This window comes from Choloepus didactylus, chromosome 1, assembly GCF_015220235.1.
Source record: "Choloepus didactylus isolate mChoDid1 chromosome 1, mChoDid1.pri, whole genome shotgun sequence".
NCBI lineage: Eukaryota > Metazoa > Chordata > Mammalia > Pilosa > Megalonychidae > Choloepus > Choloepus didactylus.
In genome coordinates this window covers 247,533,669-247,555,211 of record NC_051307.1, presented here as the reverse complement: position 1 = coordinate 247,555,211, position 21,543 = coordinate 247,533,669, and the positions used below count along the sequence as shown (strand labels likewise).

Here is a 21,543-nt window from a genome sequence, read left to right as displayed (position 1 = left end):
TACAATCCTGGAGCTTAAGAGTTTGGTCAAAGTGAACTTCACTAAATTAAGTGCACATCACATTGCTTCCAATAAAATGCAAAAAAAAAAGGACCAAACCGAAGAGATCCACTAAGGCGATTAGCAGTCCTAGTGGCAGAACTGCAATCACAAGCAAAACTGAAACCCCGGTTTCCTCAGTTAGGTTTAATTAGCCTCTCCCACATTATTCCTTCCTCCCCATAATCTCCTAGAGGTGCAGAAAATATGTCAGTTCCAGGGAAGTGAGACAGATAATTGCTTCACAAAAAAACTAGGTTAGAAATGTATACAGAAAAGATGATTCCTCCAACATCAGCCTCAAAATAATCTCATGTGCTTCGGGGAAAGGCAACCTCCAGGAATGATTTATTTTTTAATCGCCAAGCAGTTCTGTGTTGTAAAAGGCCACGAGATGAAGGCCCTTTATTAACATGCGTAATCTCTTCAGGGGCCTCCTCTGGGCCAGCCACAGCCCCGGCCGTCTTGGAAAAGGTTCCTATGCCAAAGGGTTCCTTGGAGGCCAGCATGCAGATCAATATTTGGAACTGGTCTTTGGGGAAATCACTAATGGCCTGTGGAAGGCACATGGTGTGACTTTTAGGATAACCCATTAATGAAGAGCATCACAGCTGTCCCCAGGACTCCGGAAAAGGAAAACCAAGGGACCAGAATTTGGTATGATCAGCTTTGCTTATGTGACAGACCTCCAAGCTCTCTTTTAAGATGCTTTTTTACTGCACGGCGGGAAAGCCTGTAGTTGGCTCTTGTTCAGAAGGATGGGGAGCCCATCTCCAGGCCACCTGAGGATGGAGGGAGGAGGGATTTGGCTCCAGCTGCTCCCCGAAGTCTCACAGGCGCCAACTGGGCTCACAGAAGACCCACAGCCCATGCACCCGAGGCGGATGACATCTGGGATGCTGTCACTGTCCAGGAGTGGTCCACGGGAAAAGACAACAGCACATTTGTCTCTGTGATACATTTTGAATCAAGGGGTACATATATATCAGTGCAAGAAAAAATCAAAGAGAGCCAGACTATTGGTCCCTTAAAGGGATGTTAGAAAATCCTCAACCTGTAAAAGTTCTATGGTTGGGGGTGCTCAAAGTGATTAAGGAGAATCGGTGACACAGCATTAAATAACATTAAAACGCACAAGGAGAAAGTGATTTATTGCCTGCTTGGACCCCATTCAATCCTCTGAGTATGTAAGAAAGTCTCAGTGTGGGGCTGGTACGTCTTAAAGCCTCTAGAACACTAGCTTATTTCCTTTTTCAGGACACACAGAGAGAGAAGGCCCCAGTTCAGGGCTTTTTGGCAAGTCCCAGTGTAGAACTGGAGCCTAGCACTGTGGTTTTGTTTTCTCCTTGTGGTCATCTTCTATTTGTGGCACCTGATACTGGTTTTCCATTTCCCGTATTAGAATAAAGTTTCCTTTTGCAACCGAGTTCAAGTGAAAGAGAAAGCAAGCCAAGTGAAAGAAAACGAGGAAGAAATAACACTACATCAAAAGAGCTGCAGAAAAAATCACAAGGGTGGAAGGTGAACCCATGAGGTTTGGGAGAAGTTGATCTAAAATCTTCTGTGATGCCAACAAGACCCTCACTCATGGATGGTCCACCAGGCCCTTAACTCATCCCCAGCTTTTTCCCTGCATCCACCAGAAAGCATCTGAAAAACACACAGGCAGAGAATAGAGATAGCTGAGGGAAACCAGCAAGAGAAACTTCTGGAATGAGAGGTGGGCAGTTAGGTGGCGATCTTCCCATATGGTCTCAGTGGGCCGGGGTAGGGGCTGAGAAGCAAGAAAGGAGAGAGCCAGAACGAGCAACGAGCAGGGAGAGCACTGGATGGTGAGTCTGCAGCCAGAATTCAAGGCCTGAGCCTGTCACTGAAGGGTAGACACACATCCAGACCCAGCTCAAGTGTCACCTCCTCTCAAAGCTGCCCCAGCAGAGACAGCTGACACTGCCAACACCGCACTTGTCAGGCCCACCTACCATGTTCCCTTATTTGCCTGCCATTGGCCATATAGATCTTTACGAGTGAATGAAGGATTCAAGCCGCTCTCTGCCTCAGTTTCCCCGTCTGTAAAGGGATTGCACTGGACCTCCTCCAGGGTCCTTTCCAACTTCTCAGTCTTTGAATGCTAACAATAGTTATCCTGGGGTGGTCAGCTATCTTATCTTTCTACTTCTGTGCAATTTCCTAATGTTTTATAATGAATGTATTCATGCACCCACACACACAGAGATAGAGCATATTTTATTTATGATGATGAAATAAAACAAATCAAGATGAGCAAATGGGGGAAGAGTCAATTCTGATCAGGAGAAATAGCAACTGTTGGGCCAGGAGGATGCAGGTGAGGTTCCTTGGGGGCTCAGAGAGATGGAAGTGGGGTTGCCTGTGCAGACTCTTATAGCTCCAGGAAAATATTCCCGGCTCCTTTACATAATAAACACAAGTCAAGGGCGCGGCCACCAACAAACAGCCGCAGACTCTGCTGGGAGAAGGCAGTGTGAATTTTCCTGAAGCATCCTCCCCTCACAGAACCAAAAGGAGATCTTGGAGAGAGGACAAGTTCTCTGTGGACATGGGGATATAATTTAGATTCTTTTTAAAGGCTCTGAAGGGAGGGGGGCTGGATTTTTAAAAAGACAGCTGCAAGGTGATTTTGGAGCCGGATTAAACAGGAAACCACAGTCAGAAATAACAGTTTCTCTAGTCCGAGACGTGGCTCCCCGACCTTCTTATAAGACCGTGCTAGGATCCGTCTTATGTAACATGATTTTTTTTTTCCTGGAAGGAGAACAGTGTGAATTTTCCAAGGCTGCAGATGGCTCTAAGTTCTTCTGGGTGCTGAAATGCCAAGCGGATGGCAATAGACAATCAGGAATTTATTGAGAATGCAGGAGAGGTGAGAGGAGTGTAAAGTGATGAATTTTAGGGAAAGGATCACAATTATGAGGCCTCTGGACTCCCTTAGCCTGAAAAGTCAGCCTGCTGCCAGCAACAAGCAGGCTGGGGTTGCACACGTGTGGTGGCGGGAGAAGCATGCAACTCAGCTCACACCGCAGACCTGTCATTTCTGACCAGGTGGCCTCCTCAAAGCCACACCTCCTTCCCCAGCCTCAGTCTTCTCATCTGTAAAGTGGAGTCACTGCGCCTGCCTCCCAGGCTGGTTGGGAGCATTCAATAACATTTGTGTGCCCAGCTGGTATATTTGCACATGCATGTTTCATGGGAGCAGAACTGGGTGTTGGCGAAGGACTAGTGCTTCTTTTAAAGCCCACCGATTTGGGCTTTAAAGGCATGTGATTTGGGCACATCTGTGTGGCTCTCCAAGACCCAGTTTTTACAGCAGTTAAATAGCAAGAATGATGATAACCACCTCACAGGTGAGGTGAGATTCATGGAAGAAAAGTCAAAAAAGCATCGAAGCAAGGTATCAGGCACAGGCTTGTGTCTTAATGAAGACTCATTTCCTTGCCCTTTCCCAAGGTAATACGGGGCTTACATAGAAATTGGTCACAAAAGAATTTCAAGAAAGACCTATGTATATTCAAGGAAGCCCGGCCACCCTGCAGATCTTTGAGGTAGAGCCATGAGGATCAGCCAGGCTGTCTCCCCAACTCTTGGCTGGTGAGTGAGATGAAGCTGGGCACTGCCCATCTTTGACCTGGTTTGTTGGGTCTTGAATGCACTGAATGACAAAGCAGCATATGCACAAGGGTCCCCTCCTCCAGCCCCTCCAGGCAAAGCCCTTGGTCCAGCCCCCACGAGAGCCCTGGCACTGTGAGCCCTTGGAAGGCAGGGATCGTGGCGTCTCCTGATAAGCTCAAACCTGTCACAAGATCAACAGATGACCAGGGTGGAGTCAACACCATCAGAAGCACGTGGGCTATAAGTAGAGGAGAGGAGCTAAGCCCATGCAGCAGATGAGCTCACTGCCCTCCCCCCGATGTGGGACATGACTCCCAGGGGTGTAAATCTCCCTGGCAATGCAGGATATGATTCCCGGGGATGAGCCTGAACCTGGCATCATGGAATTGAGAAAGCCTTCTGGACCAAAATAAAGTTTCAGTGGCTGAGAGATTTCAAATGGAGTCGAGATCTGGAGGGCATTCTTATGTGCTATATAGGTATCCCTTTTTAGGTTTTAGTGTATTGGAATAGCTAGAAGTAAGTGCCTGAAACTGTCAAACTGCAACCCAGAAGCCTTCATTCTTGAAGACGATTGTGTAACTATGTAGCTTACACTGTGTGACAGACAGTGTGATTGTGAAAACCCTGTGGATCACCCTCCCTTTATCCAGTGTATAGATGGATGAGTAGAAAAATGGGGACGAAAACTAAATGAAAAAATAGGGTGGGGGGATGGAATGATTTGGGTGATCTTTTTTACTTTTATTTTTTATTCTTCTTTTTATTCTTTCTGGTATAAGGAAAATGTTCAAAAATTGATTGAGGTGATGAATGTACAACTATATGATGGTACCGTGAACAGTTGATTGTACACCACGGATGATTGCATGGTAGGTGAATATATCTCAATAAAACTGATTTTTTAAAATAAATTTTATATTTGAAAGTGGTTAAAAGTGAAATTTTAGGCTGTGTGTAAGTTATCACAATAAAAATTTTTAAAAACTAAAAAAAAAAAAAGTAGAGGAGACTGGTGAGACCCCAAACAATGCCACCCGTGCAGACTCCAACTTCATCTCCCACTACTCTCCATTGTCAGCCTCTGCTTTACTCACCCGCCCTCTCTGCAGCTCCTTTGCTTAGGCTGTGGGAAACACCAGGTTTGCTTTTCCCCCTTCTCACTCATGCTCCTAGATATCTGTCCTGGCCCGGTTTGAGATTCAATTCAAATATCACAGTCCAATCACTCACCACCCACACTCCTCCATCATTCAGAGGCAGCTGGCTAAAAACATCAGAATAGAAAGGGGGTTGAGATGCTCAGGCATGGACTTTTCTCACATAAACCGAAATCCATTGGTAGCCAGCCTCGAGGTTGATTCAACCGTTTCATGTTGCCATTAAGGACCCAGATTTCTCCATCCTTCTCCTCTACCCTCTGTGGCACTCCTCTTTCATCCTTAGGCATATTATCCCATGATTGCAAGACGGTTGCTGCAGCTCCAAGCATTATGACAACAGTCAAAGGCAAGAACTGGGGACAGGGACAACTAGGGTAGAGAGAGAAACCTTCTCTTCATCCTGCTCTCTCTTGCCTTTTAACAGGGAGCCGAAATCTGTTCTGGGGTTCTCCAGAAACTACTCCTATGTCTCATTAGCCATAACTGGGTCCCCTAGCTAGCCCTAGCTGCAAAGAATGCTGGGAAAGAGAAATGGGAGGGCCATATTGGATTAAGACCAATCATGAGCCATCCCCCTGGGGACAAAAGTCAGCAAGCAAGAGGGAGTGGGAGGTTATGTTACAGAGAAGGCAACTACTGTGACTGCACAATACCTTTACTCTTTGTAAAGACAGGGATTATCCAGGACACTCCCTTTTGTATCTACTGCTCCCTTTGGGCCAGATGGCCAACAGAGCTTGCTGAGACTGGCTAGTCTTGCACACAAGACATCAAGGCAAAGGATAAACCCAGAACAACTTCAGCCAGGCCAGGACATCCACCATGAAACCACAGGGAAGCAACAATGTGAAAAAACAAGGTCTTCGTCCAAGTTTTGAAATTCAGCCATATGAAGCCTTGGAAGATTTTCCCAGTTGCTTTGTAAAACTAAACTGTACCTCATGACTATCCTCCCTTGCTCTCTGACTCTAGGATGGTTCCCACACAGCCTACACGATAAGGCCTAAATTCCTTAGCATGTCAAATATGGCCATGCAAATCTAGGCTCCCAAACCTGCCATTCCAAACTCATCTTCTGCCATGCACTTTAGACTCCAGTTTCAAAAGAATCCCTGTTGTTTCCAGAATATCATATACCCTTTTGCATCTCCATGCTAGTGCCAAAATGTTCCTACTACCCAAAATATCCTCTTCAACTTTTCTCTGAAACGCCAACACAGAATTCATGACCCTTACATGCAAGCTCCCACAGTGCTTGTCACTGCTCTCCAATAAATGTGCAGGGACATCTGCATGCTTCAAAGACCAAAATGGAGCTGCTTCATTTCTGTATCTCCAAATTGGGATGAGGCCTGGTGCAGACAACGTGTTCAGAAAAGAGGTCGTCCGTTTAAGTGTCCATGCTAAAACTGGCCCTGAGTCTCCATGTTCCATTCTTGTCCAATACAGAGCTGAATTTACATTTGGAGCTCAGTTAATACATGTTGAATCATCTCTCCACATCTGAAAAGGAAGCAGACCTCCTCTCCAGATTCTGGTGTCCACACTGACTTCTTGGTTAAAATGGAAAGCATTGTCTGCTGTAATGTGCTCCCACTCATAAATGCATTTTCACCTGCACAATTTTACTTCTAAATTAAATTGGCTAAAACACAGCCATCCAATATCTCAAGGGATTGCCTGCAGAAAATATTCTAATCCTAGATGTTACTAACTCCTTAAACAATATTTCTGAATTTAAGCACTCCATTCCCCATATAACATGTCAACCCCTCTATCCATACTAAATGGCATGTTTCTAGTCTTTTCCTAGAAAACCATGCCCAATCTTCGTGCTCTGAGTATGCAGAAATTCATTCATTCATTCAACAAACATGTATAGATCCCTTATTTTGTGCCAGGCAAGAAACTCTACGCCAGGCAAGCACTCTACACAAAACATGACTTCTCCCCTGGAGGAGCTTCTAGGTTGTTCCATAACCATGAGATGAAAACTATCCCAGAGTCATATAAAATGCAAAACTCTCTGTGAACTTGCTGGACTCTGGAAGGCTCAAGAGATGGCACTTTGCCTAATGTTACTCAGAGGCAGAGGCAGAAATAAAATTTCAACCCTGGTTTCCCAACTCCTAGCACAGAGCTCCTTTCCCTAAATGGGAGAGTTCAAACGGTCACAAAATAAACTCCTCCCCTATCCCTGCACTTTGGACACGTCCTTACACACTGACCCTGTGCTGCCTCTCCAGTGGGACATCAGCAAATGTGACACATGCAGAGACTTGAAGGGGACTTGCATGTTGGGGCTTGCTCTCTTGTTGCTCTTGAAAGGTTGCCCCTGTGAGAACAAGTCTGCACTAGACTGATAAAGACTGAGATGCCACATGAAGAAGAACTGAGGTGTTCCTGCCCAGTGCCAAAGATGGGTGTGAAGCCATCCCCAAACACCAAGCCCTTAGCTGCCTGGCCGCTCCCCACAGATCCAGTGGTTGTCCACAGGTGCCCGAAGCAACCTAGCCAAGTTCAGCAGAAGAACCGCCTAGCCCAGCCCAAACTTCCAACCCACACAATCATGAGCTAAATAAATAGTTATCAGTGGTTGCCAGAAGGCAGTAGATTACTGACACTCCCCCAGTCTACCCTGCCCACTCGAGATACAGTAAATGACAGGATGGCACTTGTACTAGCAGTCACATTTCTTGGAGCATGAACATTTCCACACAACTGTCACCGGGACCAAAAGAGAAACATATGCCCAAGACCGGAATAACTTGAGACCACTGAAATTGGACTGGATGCTTTTCCTAAGATATGTTTGAACTGATTCTCAGCCATACAAGCTGAGTGTTGTCCAGCTCTCTTTCCAGTCAAGAGCCTTAGCGCAAAATGCTGAGGTTTTACGTAAGATACAAGAAAAACATCTCATTACCCTAACTCCGTGGTATCTCAAAAAGAATTTCACCATCAACTGTTTTCTCATGGCCTTCCTGTTTTGTTGACATTGCAAAGCATCCAGAATCTGTGGAAGTTTATAAGGAAGTCTGATATCTCATTGAAATGGAATGGATTCTTCTCTGTTTTTTTCTTATATTGTGGTATCATTCATATGTATGTATATGTAGCGTAAAATCTCCCATTTTAACCATTTTTAAGCATACAATTCAGTGGCATTAATGACATTCAAAAGGTTCTACCATGAAATGAAACTCATTTTTAACAGTTAAAAAACAATGATAACCTGAAGACTAGAAAAAGCATGCAACCTAACATTACTGGTGGGGAGCAGCAAAAGTAGAATTTACGCTATTACTACTTTCACCCCCAGTCTTATGTGACTGATGTTTGCCATGAAGTTGGGGGAAGTATGAAGCAATAGCAGGTGACACCCGACATATGGTCCCCAGAACCTACAAGACCGACAGTGGAGGTCACCCAAGAGGTCAGATTGAATCCTAAGAGCTCCCTGTTACATTTCACTTTTTCCAGGCACTGTCCTTGGCACTTATAGCACATTCCTAAAACCTCCCTCTGGGAAAGGTGCCCTTCTTCCCCATTTTGAAGATGAGACCCTGGTGCAGGACCAGTTGGGGTGGTTTGGAGCTATATGTACCCCAGGCCAACATGCTCTTAAATTTAATCCATTCTTTACTTAACCCACTGTAAGCAGGACTTTTTGATGAGGTGACTTCAGTTAAGATGTGACCCAGCCCAAACAGGATGGGTCTTAATCCTATTTCTGGAGACCTTTATAAGCAGAATGAAATTCAGATGTAGGGAAAGAAAGCCACAGGAAGCAAGAAGCTGAACCTCAAAGGAACCCAGAAGAGAAGGCAGAGACCAGGAGACGCCGTCTTGTGCCTGACCATGGGACAAGCTAAAGACCAAGGATCACCAGCAGCCAGCCCCGGAACACCAGTTTTCGGGAAGAAAGCATCGCCTTGATGGCACCTTGATTTGGACTTTCTTTTAGTCTCAAAACTGTGAACAAATACATTCCCATTGTTTAAGCCAAACCACTGCCTGGGATCCCCAGAGCCTACAAGTCCAACAGTGGTGGCTGCCCAAGAGGTCAGGCTAAATCTAAAGAGCTCCTCATTGCATCTCATTTTTTCCAGACACTGTATCCTCGGCACTTATGCACATCCTTACGACCCCTCTCCGGGAAAGGTGCTCTTCTTCCCCATTTTGAAGATGAGACCCTGACGCACAGACTGGTGAACTAACCAGCCACAGTCAAGTAACTTACCCCTGGCCGCATGCCTACTAAGTGTTGCCTGGGGTTTGGACCCAGGACCTAGATTCTTCTCCTTGTACCATCCTGCTTTTGCTTCCCAGACAGACAAGTTTTTCCCTGAAACACATCTCATGCAGCTCGACCATGCAGGATAAACAGAGTCCAATTTCTCCACTGCCTAAGACAACAGTTTCCTAACTAGAGGTCTTTCACCTCTCGTCCAAAAAGTCCTGAGAAGAGACCAGATTTGACAAGGAGAGGGTCATCTGAGGTGTTGGAACACATATGCAGTTTTCTTATTTCCTTTGATCTCTTTCTCTGTTCATGCTTTTTTCCACCTTCCCTCCTCTTTATTTGGGGGTCCCCTTCCCTGTCCCCTGCCAACCTTCCTTTCCCCAGTCCTGGAAGTATTACTTCCCTAAAGGTCTCCTGGGCTTCTTGTCCTCTTGCAATGAACTCCCGTCCTCCTGTGCTATCTCCTGGGTCCCTATAAGTCTCCGGCAGTCTTTTCTGAAGACCCGCTCTCCCTACTACAGCTTCATCGGGAACCATGTAGAGGCTCACACATTTCTCACCATGGAAACGGGCACCCCCTGGAATAGAGACGTGGTCAGCTAGCTCCTGGATGGGTAGAGGGAATTGCTGCACCGAGAGCTCTCCAAGCCCTCACCCAAACTGGGCATTTGCTCAGATCCCTACTGGGCAGAAATAACTTGAGGTTCAAACCCAAAAGAAGAAGGTATGGGAGCAACTCCTGAGACACAAAGCAGAGCAGAAGAGATGAGGGGTCAGGAGACTGCCGTTCCAGCCCACACTAACCCACCCACTATGCCATCTGAAGAGTTCACTTTCGTTTCATCTCATCTCCTATTATTTCATCTTCTAAGGTGATGAGATTGGGGTGGTGCTTGGCTTCCATGATCACCCCCATTTGGAGAATCTGGTGGAGTCTATGATCCAGTCCCCTCTCCAGAAAAGACTTATGTACCCACCATGTGTAAAGGTACACAAACTCCCAAGGCCTTAAAGTTATCCACAAACCTTCTGGAAGTCCCCAAGCTCAGGGAGAGCTGGTGATCTCCAAGAATACCTTATGCTCAAGTCTGAGTTCCTCAACCACAAGAAAAATAGCTCTGCCAACAAAATGCTCACATGTTCATTTTCTCTTGTTGTAGCAGAGTCTTTCGTTCAACCAACGGTTGTTAAGCTCCTACTGGGGGCTGGGGGCTAATTCTCGGCATCAAGCACAGAATACGTGTCCAAAGAGACAAAATATCAGAGGTTTCCATTTTGGTTGGGAGAAGCTTCTCACCATCTCAGTCATCTGACCCTTTCTCTGGACCATTCATTCCCAACACCTGCTCTCTGGAAGTAGCAAAAGGAGACAAAAGGTGGTTTCTCCCAGGGAACACACACTTTAAAGGCAAACAGGTATTATTTCACAAAGTAAACTGTTACCATTCTGATCTCTATTAATCCTGCCCCTCTTGGAATCTTCTAAATATTTCTATTTTTGAAAACTTGTTGAAGGTAAGGGAGGCCAAATTTCCTTTAACCCTAATGTCAACCAAGGATATATTTTTACAAAGCCTCTTCCTTTCTCTCTGTCCTAACTTCCACCCTTCCTTCTTCCCGACTTTTCCCTTCTCCCCTTCCTTCCTTTCCCTTTTCCATTTTTCTTCTTTCTATCCTCCTTTCCCTTCCCCATTTCCTCCCTCTCTCCTTTCCCTCCTTCCTTCCTTCCTTCCAGAATAGAATGTTGATAGAGCTGTGATTCCATAATAACGGCTCATCTGAACTTTTCCAAGCAAGGTGACACATGCCTTTTAATTCCAGCGCACAGGAGGAGTTGTTGAAAGCCAAGAGTACAAACACATGGTCAGCACTAGCCCAGGAGAGAGGCGTGCTAAAATATGTCTGAGGATGTTAAATCAGGGGCAGCTGCAGATGAAGTGATGTGAGTTCACGGCTCTCCTTGCAGCACCCCAAGCTACATAAACCCCCTGTTGTGGCTTATCAGGCTCCCAAATACATCAAGAACAATGCCACCCACCATCAGTAGCCCCACCCCCAACCCCTCATGAACAAGACTGTGTGAAATGAAAAGAGCCTCCTCCAACAAGAACCTTGGATGACCCTAAAATATGGGACAAGGGTCGTTTTGTAATCTCAGCTGTAAAAATTTGCACTGCTAAAGCCCATTTCCTCCGTTTATACAATAACCAATGGTTTAGTTTGCATTCCTGGACAAAGAGCATCTGGAATGAAGATCTAAACCTAAGAGGTGATGATGACGATAAATAGACAATGGTGGACAACAGTGGCTATTCAAGAAGCAGCTTGTTTTGCTATTTTTTTTTTCCTTAGTGTCTACTGGAAAACAAAGCTGGATTTGTAGCTGCAGAACATTCTTATAGCAACTGGAAGAAATTATCCCTTAACGAAGCTGCTGGAAAAATCAACTGCAAGAATAGCAGCCAGTCTTTGCTCTTGTCATCAAAAGATCTCAGCTATTCGAGGACTTTAAAAAAAAAAAAAAAAAAAAAAAGGCCCTGAAGAGACGCCCTATTTAAAAATAAGGCAAGCGGTTTGCTGTGCTATAACAAAGGCATATGCATCAGAAGGAGAAACAACAGTTTCATACTAGAGAGGGAAACTTTTGGAGATAATTAAAATAGCGAAAAGAAAATAGAGGTGCTATAGAAAGTTGGTAATCTGGTTATTGCTATAAAATGCACCATAAGCTCCATTTTCTATGTGCAGAATTCAAGAAACAGTGGAGATAAGTCAAAGGTGCTTAATGTTTGATTGCTCATTGTGGGAAGACAACACAAAACATGACTTCTTTCTTACATTTGTGAAAGGACGTGTCATTAATATTTTCTTAATGACACTGGAGGTGAAATTTGGTTTGCTTGGCCACCCCGGGCTATGAGAACCCGTCCTCTCATCCTCCATTTCTCCTACCAGATCATTCCAGGGCTGCTGGAGTGAACTGTCCAAAAGCATTTGGTGACTGTACATGTACTCACTGGGCAAGAGTAACCCCTACAGCTTCTGAGCAGAGGACATGAATCAAAAGGTATCAGCTGCAAAGGACAAACTCAAGTCCCTTTTAGGATGGCACCAGCTCCTACCCCAGTCACGGAGACACCTGGGAGTCACCCATTCCCTCCCTCCACTAAGCAACAATCATGAAGCCTGGTTAGAGCTACTTTTCCCACGCGGAGGCTCAGCCCTCTTCACCTCTGACCTAGATTCCTGCAAGCTCCAACCTGCGGCTGGGTGTCTAAATGCAAACGTGACTACACCACTTCTGCTTAAAACCTGTCCAGGGCTCCCCACCCCGTAAAGATTCAAGTTCCAGCCCCATAGCTCGGCCAGCAGAAATCCCCCTAGGTCCTGGTCCCCACCCACCTGTCTAGCTTCAATCCTTGCCCCTTTCTGTCTCAGGCTTGAAGCTCCAGTAATACCACCTTATTTGGAGATACTAAGCTCGCCATGCCGCTTCATGCTTTCCTGCCTCAGTTTCCCTGCACCTGACATGCAGGTTGAATACTGCACAAGTGTGCTGGCCAAAAGGGTCAGTAGGAGCAGTGGAAAGCCAGTGCATGCTCTGCTCACCCTGGGGCTGTGTCTACCTGGAGGGGCGTAGGGGAAGTATTTCCCAAATTTGCTCAAAGGCTCTGTCTCCAGGTACTTGCCACATTCTATTAAAATGAGTGATGCATTTGTCTACTCCCCCTTCCTTCCTCAAACAAAGTGGTCTTTGCAACCGTCACCCCACCTTGATGCCTAATACAATGCCTGGCCAATAAAGACTTCTATAAAGAAGTGTTTGCTGAACTGACTTGCTGAATATGACAAACCCTGAGTGAGGAGGGCAAGAACCCTCCCAGAAGTGATTCTGCCCAGCCTGTCTTATTCCAGAGGCTCTGGGGAACCCAAGAGCTCTCTCAGCTCCTTGAAATCAGGGGACGATCCAAGGGACGGAGCTGGAGAAGAGAAAACGAGGTTGACCCACCATTGGTGGAGAAAAAGGAATGGGATGCAAAACGGCTCCTTTTAGGGCTACTTATAGTCGACCCTGGGGATGTATCCTCCAGTAAAGGCATCCCCCCAAATCACCAAAAACAATGCAGCAAGCTAGAGTTTGGGGACACCAAGTCACACAAGTGGCAGGAGTTAGAAGGAGAAGAGGTCAGAGGCTGTAGGACGTGACATCCCTCCACACTCCTTTATATTTACTCAAAGATGAGAAGCAGAACCTGCAGGACTGCTGCCCCAAACACTGAACCTTACACAGGCAGAGGAAAAGAAAGGCTCCACAAAAGTGTTTTGCAACCTGATTTAAAAACCTAAGGTGGGGGGGTGGAGAATAGGAAAAACAAAACAAAACAAAACACCACTCTGATCTTTTAGAACAAAATTTCAAAAGTCCGTGGGGAGAGAAATGATGTGCATTCAGATGGTGACTATTCTTTCCCTGGTGGCCTGGATACAGTCGGCTGGGAGGAGGCCTTATCTTTTGGAGCCACGGGGGCCACGCCAGTGAGGATGGCTGATGCAACGGAGGACGTTATGAAGGCGGGAGGGAAGGAGAATGTTTTGTACCATTTAAATATATCCCAGCTTCCGGGGAATTGCTTCTTCTCCAGGTAAATTTGCATACGGTGGGAGGAAGTGTCCTAGGATGGCACTGCCCACAACTCCAGACACACAGAGAGCCAAGGCTTCTGGGAGAAAGGGTTCAATGTGACCTAAGAGAGGGCAGGTTGGAGATGGGGTAAAGTTGGCTGAGCCCCATTCCGGGGAATTAGGCAAGGAGAAACAGGAGCAGGGAGCCTTGGCTTATAGACTCAAAATCCACAGACTCCAGACTATGGCTCTGAGAAACGGGGAGCCTGAGTTCCGGAAGGTCTTTGCAAATGTGGCGGGAAACAAAATGCTAAATAAACTTTAAAAGACGTGATGGCCAGGTGCATTGGAAAGCAGGGATTCTCAAGGAAGAGTAGTAAGGCTCGCCTCCCCAGGGGCGTGCATCAAGATATCTGAAAGTGGAACCAACAACCACACTTGGGAATAGCTCATTCGATATGCCAATTATCGCCAAAATATATGCTACAGGAAGGAAAGCTTCGCAGCTTTTCATAGTCGAAGGGGCTACGCAGAAGATGAAGTGGAAAAAAAGCATGAAGGAAGTTTAAGCTTCAGAGAAAGATGAAAAACCCTGATTTATTTATTCAACACAGCCCTACTTAGCATGTACTCCACATCAGATCTAGCTAATCATCAGAGGAATATAATATATACACTGTGAATATGAACGAAACGTCTGATAGGGGTCAAAGCTGTATAATCATATAATTACGGCATGCTCTCCAGCCTTCCTGATCAAATATTGTTCTGAGTATGGTTAAGTAGTATTCAGAAGTTAGTTTAAATGGACCTCGGGGTCCACTTGGTGGACCGAATAGGAAGAGGGTAGCTCAATATTGCAAAAGTGATTAATACCACAGAATCGTATACTCGAAAGTGGTTGAAATGAGAAATTTTATGTTCTATATATGTTACCCACAATAAAAAATTTTTAAAATGATTAGGACGAGGATTTTGCTACTGCTGAAAATATGTATGCAAGACGGAGGTGTCCTCTACCTGTCTTTTCTATAATTATGCTGTATTTTTTTGACCTTCTATGAGAGAGACGCTGAGCTTCTTTGCATTTCCCTGTGAATAAAATGTGGATGTTAAGAAAAAAGGAGGGGGGTTGCTAAATATCACTCAAGAACACAAGTGCAACCCTGAACCTCCCAGCTCAGGAGCCCACGAAGCAATTCAATCCCCCCCATCAGCCAATCTTTACTACCCTGTGGGCCTCATCAGAAGCTGAAGAACCAGGATTGAAAATTCCAAGAGACTGAATCTGGATAAGCCAGCCTGGGGTGTCATAAGATTTTTTTTCACAGTGGGCTCATATCACTAATCTATTTCCCCCTTTTAATACACAATGAGCAAATGATTAGGGAGACCACTATTCTATTCCTCTTTACCATAGGGAGTGAACTTTACCCTAACCAAAATGTGGCATGCATGGTAAGGTTCAGAGTCAAAGTCAGAGGGCTCCAGACCAAATGCAGCTACTAGCGATCTGGTTATCTCGAGCAAGATACTTTGTAACTTGGACCTCTATTTCCTCATCTGTAAAATGGGAATACTAGTTACAATAATAATAGCAATGCTTGCCTCACAGGTTGATGTGAAGATTCAATGAGCTCATGTGCGCCCAGGTCTAGCTTAAACACCTAGAACATACTACCAGACCCTAAAACACATGACACAATTAATAGGAGATAGTTCTGGAATACCTTAAGTGTAACAGTTAATCTTACCTTGCATTACACTATGGGGGCATGAATTTGCCTTGGCACTGCCACATGTAGGTTTAAAATCTCTGGCTCATGATTATTAAATACTGAGCCCCTGGCCTCCTGTGTTACACACGGCATCGGGTTTGGATGCACAAATTGCAACGATTCTCCCAAGAAATGCTTTCTTCTTTCTCAGCGTCCAGTCTGAAGAGGTTGGCATTTACAAAACATGCAATCCGTTTGGATAAAACAGGTTAAGCCGGTTTAGCAGGGTAAGGCTGGCACCTGCAAATCCCTGTTGCTCTGGACCACCTGCAGAGCTAGACTTGGAGCCTGCAGGTTCTGGGAGAGGGGGTGGGCCCTAGGAGCAGGAGGCCTGACTCCTGTGCTAGCATTACTGGTGCCCCAGGTGGGAAGGACAAAGCATGCACATGGCAACTGGTTGACCAGAAAGCCCACAGGAGCCAGTGCCAATTAATAGAGGGCAGGCAGTGTCTCCATCTGTACGTGTGGGCCCCATGGGACCCCACGGGATGGGGCAGCTTCTGGGAACCCAGGAAAGAGCAAAGAGTAGCAAGGTGGAGACAGGGTGAGGTTTGACCGATGTTTTCCCCAAAGAGGTAGAGCAGATATGGAAGGTTCAGGCTCCACTTCTTTTCCTCCCTCTCTTCTCTCCCCTTACTGAGAGGAGGCACGGTGACAAGACGACAAAGGAAGACCCTGCAGTGGTTAGAGGGAAAGCGCCTGGAGGACACTCCCTGGAGGAGATATCCTGGGGCCAGGGGGATCCTGAGGCTCATCCCCTTTTCCTAGAAACAGGTAGAATGTTGTTCTCAGGAAATAAAGTTGAAGCCCAGTTGCAGAAGCATTTGTGGATCATGCTAGGGAGCCAGAGAAGGTAGGCCTGCCAGGGAGCTAGACTCAGTTGTGAAAACATAGAAATCCCTCCATCCAGTTGGCACCAACCTCTGCCCTGAAGCCCCTGCCCCCACCACCTCCCTACCATTCTGGCTGCCATGACCCTCCCTCCAGGACCCCCTACACTTCCCCAAGAGCTAGCAACCACAGAGTTAACCTCTATCACTTCAGGGGGCCTCCGGGACACTGCTCCCTTCTGATTGGTCAGTGCTGGAATGTCTGAAATGTTTGAAAGCTTGCAGGGGTGGGGGTGGAGTTGGCCAGGAGGGACACCAACCCCAAAGGGGAGTTTTGTTTCAATCCTCGTGCCCTTACCTTTTTTCCAGACCCATATTTCCCTCTTCCAACTCCTAGGGCCCCACTATTTCAACCTTTCACTCCCCTTCTTATCCCCACCGGCATCCACCACCAGGTAGAAGCTAACTTCCAAGAAGCAGCTCCATTGAAACAGGAGTTGAGTTGCCATCTCTAACTAGAGAGAAAACAAAGCAGCAGAGAGGGCTCCCTGCAACGCAACTTCAGCGTGGAGATTGTGAAAAACATCCACAGCCAAGCAAAGGCCAGCCAACTCGGCCATTCCTCACCCACTCAGCCACCATCCTTCCCCAGTCTGCCCACCCCATCCCCCACCACTTTAATTCATTGTGCTCAAACTAGGACAACCTCACCACTCAAAGCTCTGAAGTCTGAAACTCAGACACTAGAAACTTCTACTTTCAAATCTTTATCCCCTTTATGTGTATTGATCAAATAGCTCTCCATATACCACTAATCTGTTAGAAATTAAAACAAGAATATGCAATTCTCCAGCCAGTTAAGTCAGAGTGGGGAATTAATGATTAATTAGCATTATAATGCTTGACAACTCTCTCTCCTTTTCCTTGTTTCCCTCCCTTCTTCCTTCCCTTTCTCTGACACCCACACATACACAGCACCCATACTCTCCTCTAGAGGAAATCTTGCCAGAACTGGTAAGAAATATAGTCAGCCTATTACCCATTTGGGGAAGACACCAGGGAGAAAGCAGCAGCCAGTTTGCACAGCTGCCTCGAGGCTGTGATTTTAAGCCCGAACTGCTTTACAAGTCCATCTCTCTGGGGGACCAGTAGATGGTCTCTAATGTTCAGCCACCTAGGTTATACACACCTTGTTCAGGATACAGGAGAAATTTTATAGATGTTATTTTGTATGTGTTTAGAGTTAGGCAATTGCCGAAACATAAAGGGAGACAGAAGTCACAAGATGCCATGTCCCCTGGGAGCCGAGGCCTAGGAAACAGGTAAATTGTCCATGGGACAGGAAATTATCACTTGTCACTAGGACAACTGGTTAACACAAACAATTTTCTCTCCCTGAACACCACAAACAAGCAGATGTTTTCCCTGTTTCGAATAAGAGGAGAGAAACAGCTGTCTAGTGGCCTGTCGTCCCCACGCTTATTTCTAAGAAGACAGATCCTCAATGGAAAACGTAAAAAAGTAAATCGAGCTGGCAAGAAATTTGAAGGAAATACCCAGACCCCTTTCTTCCTGGTTCCACATGTACGTCATCATCTGAAGCTCACAATCAAACAGGAAAAGAGAGCAAAGGCTAAAAAATACATTACTTTGGTTTTCTTAACCCATCACATAGTTTTCTTTTGCTGTTGGCTTTGATTTTAAGAGAATGCCCGTACAACAGGAAAGCAACTCAAGCAAAAATAAAATAATAGAGTCATGTGGAATTTTTGCAAATTGCCATACGGTAGACGCAATATCCTAGTTGTAATAACGAAAATAGAACTCCTGGTTCTTAACTAAAAAAAGAAAGAAAATTATAAAGGGTAAGTTTCAGCGTCGTTAACCCTGCTGTGCTCAGTTTTAAAATGGTCATATGGAAAGTGGGTCCAGGAGATGGCCCGTGGAGAAACTGGGTACCAGCCTTCCGTGAGCGTCTGAGTCAGCAGTGTGGGAAACACTTACTTGGGGGCGCCCTTGGGTTTCCAGTACTTGCAGAAGAGATACTGTCCATCTGCGTTGACCAGGTGAGGTAAGTCCTGATAAGGTACGTTCTGTGGGGTCCGCCTGGGAGAACTTTCCTCCGGCATTCTGAAACGATCTTCAAATCCTTCAGAGAAAGGAGGGCATATTTCAAAGTCAGGATCGCAGCAAAAACACATCCAGAGAAGGGAGGGGAGCCTTGTTCAGAGTCATTAACATTAAAAAAAAAAAAGTTAAAAAAAAAATCCACTCCGTTTCCAAGATTGAAGAAATACCTACATTTCTTGCAAACCACTCCAAAAATGAAAAATCCCGTTTGTTCTTAAGAAAATGCTCACTTTATTTTTTTAAGTGCCTCATCACAGTTCCCCCCCTTCCCATCTGTGTTTATTTTAAATCATTTCAGGAAACTTAATCTTAAAGACTATTTTAGCTGTAATCAAGGGGAAATTATAGTCAGTTCCACCGGGACAAAGACCCAGCTGCAAGACCCATCTTAAAATCTCCAAGGAACGGTTGCAGGGGGGCACAATAATGAGGTGACATACTCCGATTATCTCTGGTGTCTGAAATTCCAAAGATAAGATGACAAACCTGTTTCCATCATGTCCCGGGTTTTGCATTCCAGAAGGGCGACAGCCTGGAGGCTCAGAGCCAAGCAAATAAGGGCTGGTCCCTCATCTCAGGGTAGACTTCAAACAGATCCTGAGTCCCTCTCCTCACCCCCCAGCCCTGCCCTGTCCCCCGGATCATGCCTTTAGGGCTTTGGGAGCGTTGAGCCCGGGCAAACTGCTTGCAGTTCTCAGTGACAGCCTCTCCGGGGCTCCCCGGGGAGGGGGAACAGGCGCCTGAGATTCTCCACTACTAGTTCATTTCATCACTTTCCCCAAACAAATCGCTGGAGGGGCTTGGAGAAGGGTGGGGCTCGGGAGCCCGGCACCCACGGCCCGGGAAACTGGGGATCTCGCACCGCGCACACCGAGCCAACTCGCGCACACAAAAATGCGGGTCGCACAGGCAAAGTCACCCCCCGAGGGGGTGACAAACTTCGCTCGCTGCCAGTCTCTGACAGCAAAGGGAAGGGAGCTCTGCGGCTGTCGTCGGAAATGCCACAAGGAAAACCAGGAGACTTCGCCCGGGTGTCCCTGCACCAGAGGGGCGGTGGGGACTGGAGACACAGAGTTGATGGGAACAAGTTGATTTGGGGGCTGGTACGAGGGAGCTGGGGAGGTCGCGCGATTGCACGAACACACACACACACACACACACACACAAGGATGCGCGGGGAGCCCACGCCGAGCGTGCCAAGGACCCCCAATGCTGCTCTCCACCCTGGGCGGCGGGCACTCGTGGGCTGGGGCGAGGACCGGGAGGCAGTTACCGGGGCCACGAGCGCTGCTGTCCGCGTTCCCCGAGCGCCGCGCGGTCCTAGTCTGCGGCGGGCTAGGGCCGGGCCGAGCTGCGCGCCGCCGGCTCCGCGGCGATAGGGCGCGGCGTCTGCGCCGCCACTTTATCCCCGGGCCGGGCTCCGCGGCAGGGGCGGGCGGCCCGAGGTGGGTGGGGACGCGCGGGACCCGGCGGCCTGGGGGCGGTGCGGGGAGGCGGCGCCCAGGGGCCCACGTGTGCCCCGCGCCGGGCCTCGCGGGCAGCCGCGCCCCGGGGTGGCCGCGCGGGGAAAGCCACGGGGCTCTCCCTGCACGGAGCTGGGCTCTCCCGAGCCTTAGCGCGGGAGGACACACCGCACGCACGCACACGCGCGCGCACAGAGCACCCCCCCCTCACACCCCGACACACAGATACCACAAGCACGCAGACACACACACATAGGTATATGCATACACAGACACATACAGACACCATATGCATACACAAAAACACACACAGGCACCGACATCACATGCACACAAACGTACACAGAGACACACAAACACACAGACACGCATAGTCATACAGACACAGGGAGACATATACAGACACACAAACACAGAATCACACAGACCCACAGGCTGGGGGCAGGAGAGCAAATTCACAGGAGATAGGGTAGAGGGTCAAATGCATGGCTACAAATGCCTTGTCCCTCTACCCCTGCACCCCCAGCAGCCTTCCCTGTGCCACAGGATCCAGGCATCCCCACAACCTCCAGTGCATCCCCTCAGTCAGGGGGGAAGGGCTGAACACGGTCTGGGACAAGTGGTGCTACAGGTTGGGGGTGGGGGTATAGGGACAAGCACTGGACTGACATCTGCCATCTCCTCCTCCTCTTGCCGTATGAGCCTCAGTCGCCTCACCTGCACCACGTGAGTGGCAGGACCTGTGTCCCGGAAGAGTATGAGAAATGTCCCCTGCTCACGTTGACCTCAGCAGGCCTTCCAGCCTTTCTTTCTTTCCTCCGCAAATGACTGGCACGACAGTAGCCCTGAAAAAAAAGGCCATCCTCCAGAAACTGGTGTCTCAGTGTTGCATTATCTGTGTTCACTAGCTATAGAGTCTGTAATCTAACTTAGGAAATGGAATCCATAGCCTTTGAGAAAGAGCTTGGGTTGTAGGCGTTGCCGAGAGGCTTGACCTCAAGGAGGTCACGAGGCCCAAGAGAAGGAATGACTCAATGACTTGTTCATCAGGGGCACCTCCTCTAGGACGTCCACGCAGGGGAGGCTTAGGGGCAGCAGTCTCAGAGACAAGGAGCTGGGGGACTTGCCTTGAAACTGAGTGTACCCACTAGAATGGCTAGTATTTTAGGAAAAAAGAAAAAGAAAGAAAGAAAAAGAAAAAGGAAATTAAGAGGGGCTGGCAAGGGTGCAGAGAAATCGAACCCTTTGTCCATTGTTGGTGGGAATGTAAAATGGTGCAGTCGTTGGGGAAAACCGTGTGCGGTTCCTCGAAAAGTTAAACAGAATTATCATATGACCTGGCAATCCCACTTCTAGGTATATGTCTAACAGATTAAAAAGAAGGAACTCAGACAGATATTTGCACACCAATGCTCATAGTGGCATTATTTACAATAGAGAAAAGGTGGAAGTGTCCATCAACAGATGAATGGATCAACAAAATGAGGTCTGGCCATACAATGGAATATTACTCAGCCTTAAAAAAGAATGAAGAGCTGTTACATGCTACAACGTGGATGAACCTTGAACACATCATGTTGAGCGTGATCTAATTACATAGAGAAAGCCCTGAGGATCCCTCGGAGC

General features: G+C 47.1%; 1 protein-coding gene across 5 annotated transcripts in view; it reads right to left on the bottom strand.

The window, feature by feature from the left end:
* MGLL (monoglyceride lipase) overlaps positions 1 to 19,893 on the bottom strand; it is a 134,796-nt gene extending 114,903 nt beyond the window's left edge. The window contains exons 1-2 of one of the 5 annotated variants that reach the window (XM_037803231.1): positions 19,728 to 19,893; positions 18,329 to 18,473 (exon numbers count right to left, since the gene is read on the bottom strand). In XM_037803231.1, coding sequence (XP_037659159.1) covers positions 18,329 to 18,377 — 49 coding nt within the window. In that variant the 5' untranslated portion in view covers positions 18,378 to 18,473; positions 19,728 to 19,893. Of the gene's footprint in view, positions 1 to 18,328; positions 18,474 to 18,940; positions 19,089 to 19,727 lie in introns of those variants that run through there. The other 4 variants (XM_037803219.1, XM_037803240.1, XM_037803209.1 and 1 more) reach the window with 4 other exon arrangements.
* Between the last annotated feature and the right edge of the window lie 1,650 nt (positions 19,894 to 21,543).